This window comes from Telmatherina bonti (genome assembly GCF_933228915.1).
Source record: "Telmatherina bonti genome assembly, chromosome: 12".
In the NCBI taxonomy this organism is placed as follows: domain Eukaryota; kingdom Metazoa; phylum Chordata; class Actinopteri; order Atheriniformes; family Telmatherinidae; genus Telmatherina; species Telmatherina bonti.
The window spans coordinates 12,481,846-12,497,340 of NC_136610.1; the positions used below are offsets into that span (position 1 = coordinate 12,481,846).

Sequence of the window (15,495 nt, forward strand, 5' to 3'; positions counted from 1 at the left end):
CTGTGTTGTAGAGTTTGTCGTGTACAACGCAGATGTCACAGTGATTTCACACAAACCCCACCCATTTTAGGCCTGGTACTAAACTGTAATGGAAAAGAAACAGGACCAAGCTGAGACGAGTTGAGGCGAGTCAAGTTGAGACAAGCTGATACAAATGGAAAAGAGGCATTAGAGATAGGGTGAGAAGCTTGGTCATCAGGGAGGGGCTCAGAGTAGAGCCACTGCTCCTCCGCATCCAGTTGAAGTGGCTCAAACACTTGGTTAGTATGCCTCCTGGTTAGGTGTTCCAGGCACGTCCCTGCAGGCGGAGACCCTGGGGAAGACTTAGGACACACTGGCCTGTAAATGCTTCAGATCCCACCAATGAGTTGGCAAATATGGCTGGGAAGAGGGAAGTCTGGACTTGTGTGCTAAGGCTGCTGCCCCAGCATCCCAATCTCAGATAAGTAGCAGAAAATGGATGGATGGTTGGTTAAAACATCATGTGCTCTATGCATAATCCAAAACCAAGAAGTCCTACAAAATCTTGCTTTTTTTGCAGCTTTTTCTCTGTGAAACAAAATATGAAGTGACCATGTCCAGCATGCAGCATTTAAAGACATATTGGAAAAAAAACTTGAAGCACTCAACAGAAAAGCTGGAGAAAGTAGAATGGTTGCTCTTTGCCAACATATATTGCATTTCTGCCAAGAGATGATCCTTATTGCAACACATGAGAACCTTGAAAAGACTGAACTATATTGGAGGAGGTACTATTTAAGCCTGACACTTCTGACATGAAATCTGCAGCCTATTCTGGCATTCCATTGTTAATCTCATCCCAGCACTTCCTGACAGGCCTGAATGGGTTTTAATGAGCATCGCCGCTGATGTGGCTTGACACCTTGCTTACTGTGCATTTATTCCTAGCAAAGCCCTAACAAGATAATCTTTGACCTTCCATACATATTATATTTATATAAGTACTGTCATACCCCAAATGCAGCGCTGGTATACTGGTGTGTCTCACTACACCTGTCTGGCTCATCGACACCACCACTTATTCTGGTTTCCACCCTCATCTCACCGTCAGATTGTAGAGTCTGCCACAGCTAGGCTCAGATGAGAAGGTAAAAGTTTTGAAATACTTTTGCCCCGACTGATTAATTTTAATTTTTTTTTTTTTGTCTGCAGATTCCACAAATTAGACCACCAGTCTCACCCCCACACCCAGGTTCATTGGTTTCCAGCTTATTACAGTTGTTCTCAGTCACTTTGATGCATTTCTCTCAGCAGAATTAACATTCTTGGAACTATTAGTTCAAACTGCACAACAATTAATCCTTTCAGGACATCAAGGTAACATTTATTATTTCATTGATCAAATTGTAAATGCTTTTTGACACATCCAACACTTGTTACAATTTTCTGTTATTTAAGTTTTTACATAATTTGCCTTCTTCATATCAGTCAAAATGAACTATACTTATTACTGCAGACTCATCAATCTCCATAACACTGACGGTCCTCATTTCATTGCTTGAGTCATTATATACAACAGAGTTAAATAGACTATGAAAATGTCCTACAGAGGGTGGACTCAAGCAGATATTTTCCTCACTGCATCGCAGGGGATGATATCAAATGTGATGTAGACGTAAGACGTAAGATTAAATTGTATGTACATTATATATATATATATATATATATATATATATATATGTATATATACATATACATATATATACATATATATATATATATACATATATATATACATATATGTATATATATATATATATATATATATATATATATATATATATATATATATATATATATATTCAAACTCCATTTGAAACCTCTGTTGAGGAAAAACTGTGGAGTCCTAATGTAGAGAAAGAACTGGGCTTTCCTGAAGATGACATTCAGGAGTCATCTATCTTCATTTTTGGCAACAGTGAAGAAGAAAGAGAAATGAAGCCCATCACCCCGCTAAAACCCTTAAATTGCGACACAGAAAATGTTGCTGTTGATAAGGAGCAGTGCGAGACCTGGACCGCACCATTTCCTTCTTCAGAGGACATGCCAGTTGGTTACCAGTCCCATGAAGAAACACAAGAATTTCCACATTCCCAGGACACCACTGGGAAAACTGGCTGTGTCCAGAGGGAGCAGTCTCGTCCACCAACTTCTGGTAACCCTGCAAAACCCTGTGCAGAAGAAACCAGGAATGATGGGACACAATCCAAGTCTGCTGACTGTGAATCTGACATCTCACAGAGAGAACATAGGTTCCCAAATCTTGCAGAAAGTATTCAGAGATCACAAGGCCACCAAAACCAACTGGCCAAACTGAGAAATGAGGTGGAGGATCTCAGAGCAAGACTCCAGAAGAAAAACCAGTTTCTCACCGTGGAGAAAGAGAAGAGGATTAAAGCTGAACAAGAATCTCAGTCCACCAAAAACCAGTTGTGCTACATGAAAACTGAGGTGGATGTTCTGAGAGCCAAGCTGCAGAAGAAAAACCAGTTTCTCACCGTGGAGAAAGAAAAGAGGATTAAGGCTGAACAATAATCTCAGTCTACCCAAAACCAGCTGTGCTACCTAACCAATGAGGTGGATGGTCTGAAGCTCAAGCTGCAGAAGAAAAACCAGCTTCTCACTCTGGAAAAGGAAAAGAGAATTAAAGCTGAAAAAGAATCAGAAAGCTGCTGGAAAATGTTTGCAGAGGCGGACCAGCAACGAGAAAAGGAATGCCGTCTCAGGAAGCATTTTGAGCAGGAGCTCAAGAAACAAAAGGACATCATTGAAGAACTGCAGCAGTCCTCCGAAGGATCAAACCCAGAAGGGCAGAGTGAACCCAGACAGGTAGAGCCCCAGATCGGGAACCTCGAGTTGGAAAATTTAAAGAAGTGTTTGGAAAAGGAGATTAAGTCCAACCAAGAACTAACATCCAAAATGAGGTATCAAGAGGAGACGATAAAAGATATGGAGTGGAAGGTAGCAGAATTTACTGTCCAACTCAAGCTGGCAGGCAGCAGCTCATCTGGCATCCTGGATCTGGTGTCTGAATCAGGCCGTCCCGCTCTGGGAGCAGAGCCACAAGTGGACTCAGAACCACAGCCGGTCTCAGAGCAAGTTGACTTCCATCCTCAGGAAGTCTCTGGACTAGAGGAGGACTTTACATCAGATGTGAACTCTAAAAGACCAAAGGCACAGTCTCAGTGGAGATGTCTTAAAGAGTCCCAAACACCAGTACATCTCAACCAAGACCACACCCCAAAAACTGATGAAGGTCCTCCAAAACCAGTCTCTCTAACAAGCATCCAAGGCCAGAGGCGACCAGAGCAAAGAACCTGTCCCTTTGGAGATGACTTCAAAACCAGAGCACTCCAGGGCATCAACACCAACAATATGACCAGAAGACAAAATTAAATCTGGTCTCACACACACACACACACACACACACACACACATACACACACCCATACGCACAAATAGGAACACAAACAGGAAGAAAAAAATTCAATAAAATAACAAATCTAATCTTGTTCACAGTTTCTTTGCTTCTTTGTGAGGATTATTTAATATCTTAAAACAATATAGGCTTACTATTTGAACAGATATTTTTCTTCTTTATCGGCACCCCGTTTTATCTTTTCTACTGTTTTATGTAAAACACTGAAACAACTGACTTTTACCAGGTTTAACTCCTTTTCTTAATCAAAACAAGAAATATCACAGTAAAGATATTGTTGAGGATGTTAGGGAATGGTCAAAACTAATTTAGTTTCCATTTATGTCCATGGATTTTTTCAAAGGACATTTAATGTTTTATAAAACTGTTACTGAAAACCAGTAATTATGGGGCACAGCTGAACCGTCACCTAAAAGTTAAAGAGTCTGTTCTGTTGGTCTGAAAATGTCAGGACAGATATGACACACACACACAGCAGACAGTGAAGGTTGTAAATCTAAACATTGACCTCATCAGATCAAGGAGATCAATGGGATTGCTGCCATGGGACAATATGAGATATCTCATGGTTAGTGCTGCTAAGCAACAGACAGTTTAGCTAGTGCTAAGCTAATGCTCGTGCTGAAGCTAATGCCAAGTGTGTCTTTGTTACTACAGTCCTAAGAGTGCGGTTTGGTACTGCAGCAGAAAATAAGTTATTTAGACACATTATTTTCTATTGACATAATCGTGTTTGTTTATCAACACCTCTTAACACAGTGAATGTGTTAAGAATGTGCATTTCTAAGACAAAGTAAAACCACACTTGCAAGGTTTATTTAGAACTTGTGTTTTTACAACTCAGAGCTGATGCAGGTGATTAAACTGATATAATTTGACCTGAAGGACTTAAATACTGACTGACCCAAACCTGCAGGACTGCGGTACTCGAGGACCGGAGTTGCCTACCCCTGCCCTAAACCATCAGGGTTCTGTGCCTGGGCCGGTATTATTTATTTTCTAAAATAAAATTTTGCAAATCTGTTAGACATTTCATATTTCTTTTCTACAGCACACAACAGACCCCCAGGCCTACCTTACTATCCGTCATTGAAATATGGTACAATTGCAATGCTATGGTATCAATGAAGCTATAAATGCTTCTCTGATAAAATAATAATATACAGTATATTCACTGTATCTGTTTATTATCCACAAGGGCTGTGAGAGACCTCTCTTCTGGGACCATAAAATGCATTGAAAAAAAAACAACAAAAAAAAAAACGTCTTTGCACAAGACTGCGTCATCATCTTCACAATGGCTCACAGGCAGACCCCCACTGGTTAGAGGTTAGAGAATCAATACATTTAGACAATACGGTGATTTAGTAACAACACAGTGATTTATTAAAAAGCAGCACTGGAAGTGTGCTTTCTGGAAAGTCAGAAATATTAAAATGACTTTTTTTGGTGGTCCATTGTGTAAACAGTATAGATCTGATAAGAATTTTAACTCATTTGAAGACATTGTGTGCTGCATGTACACATTTCTACTCACGCACACACCAGGTCACAGAAGAAATGTTTCTGCAGGTAGCTTCACAAATGTAGGTTGTATTTCTGTGGTTACTCATGAAAATACTGCACAGTAAGATACATCAGTACTATGTAAAGAGCAGTTTAACCCAAATCCAACTGAACAGAGACCGAGGACAATAACTACAAGCTGTGAGTATAAAAGAAGAGCCATTGAATATCCGTACAGGTGATTTGAAGCGGGGCTTGATGCATGACAGTTTCGTCTTTTACTTTCCAAATGGACACCTTGTCACTAAATGGAGATATGGATCAATTTAATGCATGATTAACTAAATGACTTTTATAGACTGTGTTCATTTGAGGTAAGAATGGGTTGTATTCTCAAGGTTAAGGGGTAGCGTTAGTATGAACTGAGGAAGAGTTTTGGCCCAAATCAGTCCCCTGTTGGCCTTATTTGACAGGAATAACATATAGAAGACATAAGTTATCTAGACCTTCAGTATGCATTGCAATACTTGGTGTAAGAATAAGACCAGCAGAAATATAGAAGAAGCTGGTGAAAGAAATGATTTAGCCATATTCATTTTAGAAATACTGAAATGACAAGAGCGAGCTTTCTTTTGAAAAGGTGATGCATTAGAACAAGCTACTTTTAGCATCATTAGAAAGCTTTATAGTAAAGTAGAACAACATGAAAGCAGCAAAACAAGCTGAAAAATCAAGCTGCAAAAGCAACAAAAGACATTTGCCACTTATTTCTGACATCTGCTGGACTGACATACCTGTATACTTTAAAAGTAATCCAGATACATACGTGAGACCTTCTCCGTGAGCTCTGACTGCTTGGTGTTTTTGTTGACCTGGGGTTTTGTTTTCTTCGTAACAACTTGCTTCTTGGTGATGACACTGGGTTTCTTCATGACAGTTTTAGGCTTTTTTGCTGTCTTAAGGCTTCCTGGGGACTTTCTTGCTGTAATAAAGCAAAAACATTTTTATGCACAGAAACGTCACTTAAGAGCTAGTTATGTACAAATACACCAGGATATATCATTTAAAGTCAAAGCTATTTCACATTTACATTGAGACATGTTTTATAAATTAGACAATAGTTTCTTAAAACATTTTCTAAGTCTAGAGAACTGTTGCCCTTTCTCTGGTAATGAGCTCCTGCTACACCAACATCTCATGGTGCGCAGACAATTGTTTACAACAATAATAAAAAAAAGACACAAAAGCTCACAGAATGAGACTGAATTAGCTTCAAGCAGCATAAAAACTCTATAGCCTCACATCTTATAGGCAGCCAACAGTTACCCAGCATGGAGAGGTTAAGAGATAAAGAGATGTTGCTATTTATGAACATTTTAGAAGCTCATATTTCCATTAACTGCTCTGTGTCCTTGATTATCCAATATAAACAACAAAAAGCTCAATTTGTTTATTTCTTTTTCCTCCCTCCAGATCCTCAAAACCAAATGCGGGTTTGCAAAAACCAGTTTTTTTGTATTTTATACATATGCATGACTTGGAGGGTCACTGACAAAGGCAGCGTTTCTTCTACCACCATGTTTAGCATCCAAACCCAACACACTGACATCTAAGTTTGGATTACTTTGTTCTGACAAGAGGGTTTTTAACTCTGAGAGCAATATGTTACCCCCATAAAATGTTCTTGTTAATGTGAATAGTAATTGGACTTTAGAACTGCCTGCATTAAAGTTTTTTCTCCAATGAATTTCAACTAACATGAATACTTCAGATAAATCATAAAGTAATATATCCATATTAAAGATGATTAGTAGGGATCAATATTTCTGTCTCTGGTTCAATCATAAACATAAATGAAACAAAGTATAAACCTACAGATAAAATATCAGTTTAATGTCCACTCACCTAATTTCTGAGGATCCTCCCTCTTTCCAGCTGGTGTTTTGGACAATCTTTTTGCTGTCTGATCTGCACTCTCAGTGAGGCGTTCACTTGCTCTGATGGTTTTAGAGTTTGACTTTGTGTAACTGGTTGAGAATCCTGTGCTGGAAAACTTTGTGGCATTTATTTTCCCTTGAGAAAAGAGACTGTCAGATACGTTAACAGTCGCATCTGAAACCACAGCAGGTCTGCATGAAGCAAAAATAAAGAGGCTGCAAATGGAAAAGAAAAGCATGTTAATGTGGAGAAATCCTGCCATTGTGACTCCTGCTAGTAGAAACTCCTCACACACACTGAACACTCATTCAACCTTCCTGACCTGCTGCACTGCGACTCTGCCAAGTTCCCTTCAGTGTAAACGGTTTCCTTTCACACAGGTTAAAAAATAAAGCCAGATTAGATCAGTGGTTGTACATTTCTGTTTCACTTTCTTTTTACTTGCTGAATTTATTTGTGCAGATGGTTTGAGGTCTTTACCTTAGAAATCACAAGATTTTTCAATTGATTTTAATTTATTTTTATTAATCACGTAACTGAGATAAGTTTGTTAATTAATGTTAACATAAAAACACTACTTTGCCAAATCAGTTATATCTGCTGTATTGTACAAATTATGCCACTCTTTTCACATGCCATCACTAATCATAGAAGTCTGGACAAATGATGCTTTAATTACTCAAATGCACCTAAACTTGGCTGTAAGAAGACTGTAGTTGAAAATCAGGGGAGGTCAACGACACTCGTCACCTTTGTGCTTCCAGCCGGAAGTCATCTAGCTTTAGATTGGAAGGATCTGCAGACATTCTCCACATCCTGCTGGCAGATTTGACACTCGTCTCTGCAGAGCTGTTGCTTTAAGGATCATCCAGCTTGTTTATTTAGGGATAAAATTCCTCCAAGGTTTTTTTTTTCACAAGCAGAATTACGACACCCCCCCCCCCTTTTTTTTTTTTTTTTTTAAGCAGAGGAAGCAGGCGATGGGTGGAAACTGGATTCAACCTAAAGATGTTTAATGTGTTTGTGCAACAGCTTCTGGGGATCTGGGATCATGTCAATATAGACTTAGATTAAAAAAAAGACAGATTCTACGTACCTTAGTGTGTAAATCTTTTCCACAACAACTAGGAGCACATTTTATTTTTCTGGTTAAATAGTTTTAATGGAAAAAAAAATACACTGAACAGGTTACAGACCATTCAACAAATGAAAATAAAAGAACTTTTTTTTTTATGTCAGCCAAAGTTCATATGAATGAAAAGGCAACAAGGAAAAAAAAAACAAAACATGACATTTTCATTTTAAGATATTTCCTGATCTTTCCGAGGGAAGAGCAGACAAGCTCAAACCAAATAAAATCTAATCTTTTGACGCAAGTTCACCGATGTTTCTGATGACCTAAAGCTGAACTGAATCATTTAAGGTTGCCATTTTCTTTTAAAAAAAAGAAAACCTTTCATTTCAGCCATTTACCATTTAACCAGATCTCCTTGGAACAAAACAAATACTGATAAGAAAAAAACAAGCCTACAAACATTTATTTACAAAAAATGGAATTATAAAAATCAGCTCAAAACATGCCAACTCCCCCCCCCCCCTCTGAATATTGAAGAAAACTGATCTGAAACAAAGAATACATTTATACAAAAAAAAAAAAAATATGCACAGATGGATATTTGTTTGAGGTATTGTGTGAAGTGAATCCCACAGGTTGAGTTCAACTTTTTCTGCGCAAACACGGCATTTCTGTTTTCATTTCACTCTATTATTTTGAAGCAGTGTGTGTTTAACCAAAGGACCTCCCTTTTATCTAAACCTTTAGGTTTAGATGCAACCTTTATATGACAAAACAAATCAAAAAACAGAATGGATGGAGTAAAGGCCAGAGTGAGGGGAGCAGCTGCTGAGCGAGAACGTCCATTCTTTCAGCACGAAGCTTTAAGGTTTCCAGAGCTTAAGCAGACCGTCCTCGCTGTATGTGGCGATGAGGTTCTGGTGGGGGTGGTGGGCGATCCCAATCACATCCTTCTCATGGACCTGGAGAAGATCACAGCAAAACATTCACAATGTCAACAACTAAAACCAGGACTCAAAGTCTTCTCATCCAGATTATTCAGAAACAGATTCAGAAAAGCAGCGCTGCAATAAACCTGCAGTCTTACTCTGACCAAGAAGACAAGACAGCCGTGTTTCTCAAACTGAACACTTGCATTAAAATGTCAGAATGTGAAGGAGACACTCATGCGGGGGAAGTGCGGCGTTATATTTGGACTCTTAAGATGCTGGAATGTACCGTCAGTGTTCTCTCCAGTTTGCCGGTGACTGTGCTGAAGCAGTAGAGCACAAAGTCTTCACCTACGCAGTAGATCCACTCACCGCGGGGCGACAGAGTACAGCACACAAAGTCACCACCTTCTCTCTTACCGGAGCTGAAACTCCTCACGATCTGCACAACAAACACACACACGCACACAAAGCATGTGCATCAAAGGAAGCAGATTCATGCGCCAGTTCTGGCCGCCCTCTTTGTTTTTGCCTAAACGTGTGTTAGGGTGGAGATGTGTGCCCACCTGTCCCTGCATGTTCATGATGACCACTGTGTTGGAGCGGTTACACACTACAAAGTGCTCTGGATTCTTGGGCAGCAGGATGACGTTGTTGACTGTGATGTCTGTGCCGGCTGACGTGCCGAGAGGTTTAAAGGTGCTGCTGCACTCGGTGGTCTTCACGTTCCACACCTAAAGCAGAATGAATACAACATCACACCGTGAAAGAGGAGCATGATGCCGTTTTAGATCCAGATTAGAGAGAAGAGAGGAAAAGCTTTTTGTTTTTGTGTCTTTTACCTTGACTGTACCGTCAGAGGAAGCGCTAATGATGTGATGGCCATCTGGAGTGAAGGTGGCCTCATTAACAAACGAACTGTGACCACGGAACTCCTTCAGAGTTTTACCCGACTTCAGTCCGTGGATTCTTGGATCGAAAAAAGAAAAGCAAAAAATAATCAAGGGAATATCGTGAGCCAGCCTTATCAACAGAAATGTTTATGGTGATCGATGTCGTGTTTACCTGATAATCTGATCGAAGGAGGCGCTGAGCAGCTGACTACTGTCCTTACAGAAACTAACACAAGTTACTCCTTTGCTGTGTGCACGCTCGAATCTCCTCAGACACTGACCACTCTGGATTTTCCACACCTACAGATAATATGCTGAGATTTGAAACTCAGCCCAGGGGTGTCTTTAAGCATTTAAACACGTTTTTTTTTTTTTGTGCAAAAGTATATTTAAAAAAATGGTGCAGCGCAAATTAGTATTAATTCTTTTAGTGATTTGTGCAATCAAATGGTTTCTAATGAAGCTGCAACTGCTGTAAAGAGTAATGAAGCAAGTAAAGGCAAAAGAAAAAAAAAAAAAAAAGGGAAAATTACCTTGATCTTGCCATCCTGAGCTCCGGTGGCCAACATCTCTGTGTCCCGACTGAAGCACATACACAACACTGCATCATCCATCATCATGAAGTTATCCTGAGCCTGATATTTCAGATCCTGTGCAGCATAACACATAGACAATTAGTTCAAGTCAGAAAAGTTCAGTTTAAGGTGGTGTTTTACCCAAACAAAGTTAATTTGCCGTGTGTTGCTTGAGAGGGTTTTGGCTGCAGACTGCAGGATGAGGCAGGGCTGGATTACCAACCCCGCCCCCTCAACATTTTGATTGGTGGCCATTGCTAACTCTAACCCATAGACTGTATATAAAAAGATGGACGGAGCCTCCGTGACGTCACCCATAGATTTCTGAAGAGCTAAATTGAAGCTCGGTGGGCGGTTCCTACCTTCGCCATCTTGGCAGGGACATGCATGTCGTCTCGTCCAGAAAATACAAATATGGGCAAAGAGGTGGAGCTGAGAGGGGTGCTGTGAGCGACATGGTAGATGATTGACATCGAGCAAACTCCGAGCTTTCTGTAGCAAAGGGCTAACCCGGAGATAACGGGAGCTAACCAGCTAACGGAGGTAAGCGGGCTAAAGCTAAGTCACGTTGTTAACGGGCTAAAAACCGCGGTTGTTCTACGTTCTTCTTACTTGAAGCGGGAGATTGGATACCTGTCAATCAAAAGGACACGTCCCTAAATATGCCGAACTTTGAAATTAAATTACTTTTAAATGGCGAGTTAGAAAAAAACATTCACTACCCCCAGTCAGGAAGTTAAACCAGACCTATTAAACCTAAAATGGATTGTTGAACCAGGCTGTAAACATGTTTATTTCTGCCGTGAAGTTGGTCTTTTTAACATGGGAGTCTATGGGGATTTGCTCTGTTTTGCAGCCCCTAGTGGATGAAGGGGGAACTGCAGTTTTATGGACTTCCGCATAGGCTTTCCATCTTTCATATACGGTATATGCCCTAATCCTAACCCCTAACACCCATTGCCCGTCTAACCACACCCATTTGACATCCAACTCCGCCCCATTCTCCAGGCTGCAGCCGGGGGTTATTTCTTGCTTTGGATACCTTTCTGATTTTGCCGGTGGTGAAGTTCCACACCTCAATGAAGCCATCCACAGAGCCAGTGACCAGATACTGACCATCGGGGGAGAAGCGGGAACACTCCACGTGAGATTTCTGTCCAAACTGTGCAGGAAAGAATAAATTAAAAGCTGTTAAAACACTTTAGTTATGGCATTTATTTAAAACTCCTCATAGGTAGAAAACATAAATATCAGGTTGGTTGAATGTGAGACAGAGTTCGTACCTTGATATGTCTGGTGAGCTGGGTGGGAAAACGCTCCTCCTCCACATCTTTGACAGCAGCTTTACCCCTGAACAAGTCAATGGTCATACCAGGAGGCAGGAGACCCTGATGCTGCTGCCACTTCAGAGCCTGTGGAGGGAAGTCGTCATCATCATCACCTTACATAGACAGTGGCTTGACTTCCATGTTTCATACGAACCTGTCCCAGCAGAGCCATGAGACGAGAGGGAGGCACCACGCTGACTTCCCCTGCCAGAGCCTGAGCGATGGCCGCCCGACGTTTCTCCTTACTGCTGCCATCTGGGTATGCCTGGACACAATTGCATTAATAAATGTCAAAGGGAAATCAGTACATATCTCCATTACAGCTTCATCCAATGTTCTTGCCGATATTAAAAAAAGAAGTAAAAAATGCTCACTTCTTATTTTATTATGACCCTAAGTGACCTTATGTTATGGACTAAAAATCTTTTGTTTCTTTTTGAGGTGAATTCACTTTATGAATAAAATACAGAGGAAAAAAATGTGTACAATTCTGGAGAATAAAAGTGATAAAGATGATTAATAAACGGGTCTCTGCAACCGAATGGGAAATGTGCGATATTCCCACATTGAGTGTTGTTGGGTTTTCTATTTTATGTATTAATAACTGTTCTTTTTCTTGCTTTATTTCATGTTCCACTGTCTGTACTTGTATTAATGCATATTTTTATCTTCAGCTGTGAATTCTGGATGTGTGTTTGCATTTAAATAGCTATGTACAAACATGTACACAAGACAAACTATCTGAAATTGATCTGGATCTTGTTGCAGATATATTCTGGACTCACCTCTCTGGGATCAAAGTAGGAGCGAGCTAGCAAGTTCTCCAGGTGGATGTATCTTTCAGGCTGGGTCTGCTTCAGCATAATCATGGGATCCGTCTGCCTGAGGAGTGAACGGGCCGCACCAAGCTCTCTCAGTTCAATCAGCTCCAAGACGACCTGGTCAGAAGGAAAAAAAAACAAAAAAGAAACAAAACACACTTTGACAGGAGAAAACATTTCTTTGGGTATGATAAGCTGTAATAACTAAGGACACCAGGATGGCATTAAAAGTCCTTTTTACTTCATCCTGATCTTATGTAACTCCAATACATTTTCCAATGACCTACAACAGGAATGTGTTTCTAATAGTTGACTATTATTTCAGCTAAACATGGATGACACAGGGTTATACTTCAAGCTTTGTTTTCCCAATCTAAGAAACTGGTTTATCTAGGCCAGCGAACTAGTCACAACTTTATTCAGCTTGCAGCGTTCAAACACTAGAGTCACCTAAAATTCTTTACAGAGCAAACAGAAAATTAGGACAAACACAGGAAGATGAAGATGGAAATTCAAAAAGGAAGAATTTTCTGTGTGAGCATTCATTTAAAACCAACATTTATCCGAAACTCACCTGTTCATAAAGGTCTATCAAGGTTTTATCTGGCAGCTTGAGAGACTGGATGGCTTGCAGGACAGTATCCCAGTGGCCACTGTTTATGTCTGCCACAAAGCTCTCTATACTGTCCACAGTGTTGAGAGAGACTGTGGTTTCCTCCTGCAGTGTGGTCAGTGTCCGGTGCAGATTGTTTTCCTTTAAGTACTGCATAATCAGACGAATAACGCTAAGGAAACACAAATCATATGGATGAGATGGAGAAAACCTGCAAACCGGTGAAGCAATTCATCTTATAAAAGTGGTCTGAGAAGTCATAGTTTTGTGGTGAGGGAGAGAAATCAAAATATTATAATTAATAATAATAATAATAATAACAATAATAATAATAATAATTATTATTATTATTTGCATCTTGTTGAGAGAGAGAAAAAAACAAATTGGGAAAGTCAATTTATAAAGGAAGAGAAACTACAGGAAAAAAAAGACTTATGTAAGTTTATTTCAAATTAATGTCAGGTTGACAGGTTCAATTTTATTACCAAAACATATCATATACATTAAAATAGCAAATAAAATAAGACAATTTACTTATTCTCAATGTTAGATATTATGATCACCTCTCAGCAGATCTCCATATAAACCCTTCTAGTAGATAAGCTGCTGAGTTGAAAAAAAAAACATGTTTAATAATTAGCTTATTACTATTATTATTATTATTATCATCATCATCAGCTCTGACAATTTATACCAAGTTAATTTATAGTCGTTTCAAGAGAAACTAGCTGAACACAGTCTAATTAAACTAAAACCAAGTAAATCTAATTTCAACCCAGTTCAGCAAATTAGATCGGAAAAACCATGAATGCACAACACTACATAAGTGCAGACACTAAGGATACATGGGTTAAATTTAGTACATTTAAGTTGTTTTTCGTTGCAAAACACTAATTTAGAGCAGAATCAATGGTTAGCTACCGAACCAATAATGAACCAATGTTCATCATTGGTTAATGCTAACTTTAGCTATTGTCGTTAACCTCCGTTTTCCAGCGGCTAAACAATACTGATGGACATGATGGGTTGTTATTTACACTCCTGCTTTTAAACACGAATCTTTTTCCTATTTCGACAGGATAAAAAGCACAAATCAACATCTCAAGAGGTTTACATGCACGTTTGCTTGCTAGCTGCGGAGCTAACGTTACTGTGCTAAAGGTAAGGATGAGACAGGCCTCACCTTGGAAATAGTCAAATATCATGGACTTATCAGTCCTAAATCTAATATTTAACACACTGGCTTTTATCAGTAGTTAAATGTTATACTTACTCAGCAGATTCCACCTCTAGAGACATGATTATTTATCTGAACACAGCAGCAAAAAGACACTTTTGCAACATAAGTTAGAAACACGCAGAGGAAACCGGAAACAATGGGAGGAGCTAAACATGCAGTTTTATTTTTCAAAATAAAAGTCTCTGATAGTCAAAAAATAGATTATTTTAACATGTCACCGGAAATTACGACGGTCAACTGCTCAGTGACACACTAGACATGACAACACAGAAGAAATCAGATTAAAAGTGTTAAAGAAAACTTTTATTCATTTTTATTAACCAGTAAGTCCACTTATGGGCGGGAAGCTGGAGCTGGAGCCTATCCTAGCAATCATTGGGCGAGAGGCAGGGGACATACTGGACATTCCACCAGTCCATTGCAGGACCAGCAGAGAGAGGAAGACCAACAACTATTCATGCTCCCACTCACTATATATTAGAGTTACTAATCAACCTAACAAGCATGTCTTTGGACGGTGGGAGGAAGCTGTAGTATCTGGAGAGAACCCACACAAACAAGGGGAGAATATGCAAGCTCCACACAGAGAGGCCACTGTTTAAACCTCCCCCCCAGCTGAGGCTTGAACCAACAACCTCTTGCGGTGAGGCCTCATGATAGCATAATCATGCTAAGAATTTTTTTTCGTTGCTATGATTTATAGAAGTGGGAGCATAGAGACGGAACAAAAATGTGCCCATTATGGAGCCTTGGTGAACTCCAATTGGTAATTTTGGTGTGAGTAAATTTATGTTTACCAATCTATAAGAGGTAGTCCTGGTCTTATAAGTTACATTCAAACCAATTCAGAACTGAACCAGAGATTCCCACCCAGTTGTCCAGTCAGTCTAATATGGTCAACTGTGCCGAAAGCAGTACTGATATCTAACATAACTAAAATCACACTTCTACCACTATTTGTGTTTAAATGTCTTTTAGGCAAGATCGGTTTATTTGCATAGCTCATTTTCAGTACAAAACAATTCAAAGTGCTTTACCTAAAACATTAACGGCATTACAGATGGTGCACCTAAGCATTAACCTCTTCAATACCACACTATATCGCCATCTGATGGTA

The 15,495-nt window shown here is 39.6% G+C and overlaps 1 protein-coding gene across 1 annotated transcript; it reads right to left on the reverse strand.

The window, feature by feature from the left end:
* Positions 1-8,501: 8,501 nt before the first annotated feature.
* On the reverse strand, positions 8,502-14,509 carry smu1a (SMU1 DNA replication regulator and spliceosomal factor a). Its single transcript, XM_079250563.1, has 12 exons — positions 14,412-14,509; positions 13,100-13,310; positions 12,490-12,642; positions 11,859-11,969; positions 11,660-11,788; positions 11,419-11,538; positions 10,335-10,451; positions 9,974-10,101; positions 9,751-9,877; positions 9,475-9,642; positions 9,198-9,350; positions 8,502-8,941 (listed from the first exon to the last, which is right to left on the reverse strand). The coding sequence occupies exons 1-12, from the start codon at positions 14,435-14,437 to the stop codon at positions 8,843-8,845; spliced, it is 1,542 nt and encodes a 513-aa protein (XP_079106689.1). The 5' UTR covers positions 14,438-14,509; the 3' UTR covers positions 8,502-8,842.
* Between the last annotated feature and the right edge of the window lie 986 nt (positions 14,510-15,495).

What these genes read in the sequence shown, in the direction of transcription:
- smu1a (XM_079250563.1), bottom strand. Translation starts at nt 14,437, where the DNA reads ATGTCTCTAGAGGTGGAATCTGCTGA. An exon ending in AGCTCACCAGACATATCAAG is followed by an intron (nt 11,539 to 11,659) that starts GTACGAACTCTG and finishes TTTCCTGCACAG; the next exon opens with TTTGGACAGAAATCTCACGT. An exon ending in TCCTTCGATCAGATTATCAG is followed by an intron (nt 9,878 to 9,973) that starts GTAAACACGACA and finishes TTTCGATCCAAG; the next exon opens with AATCCACGGACTGAAGTCGG.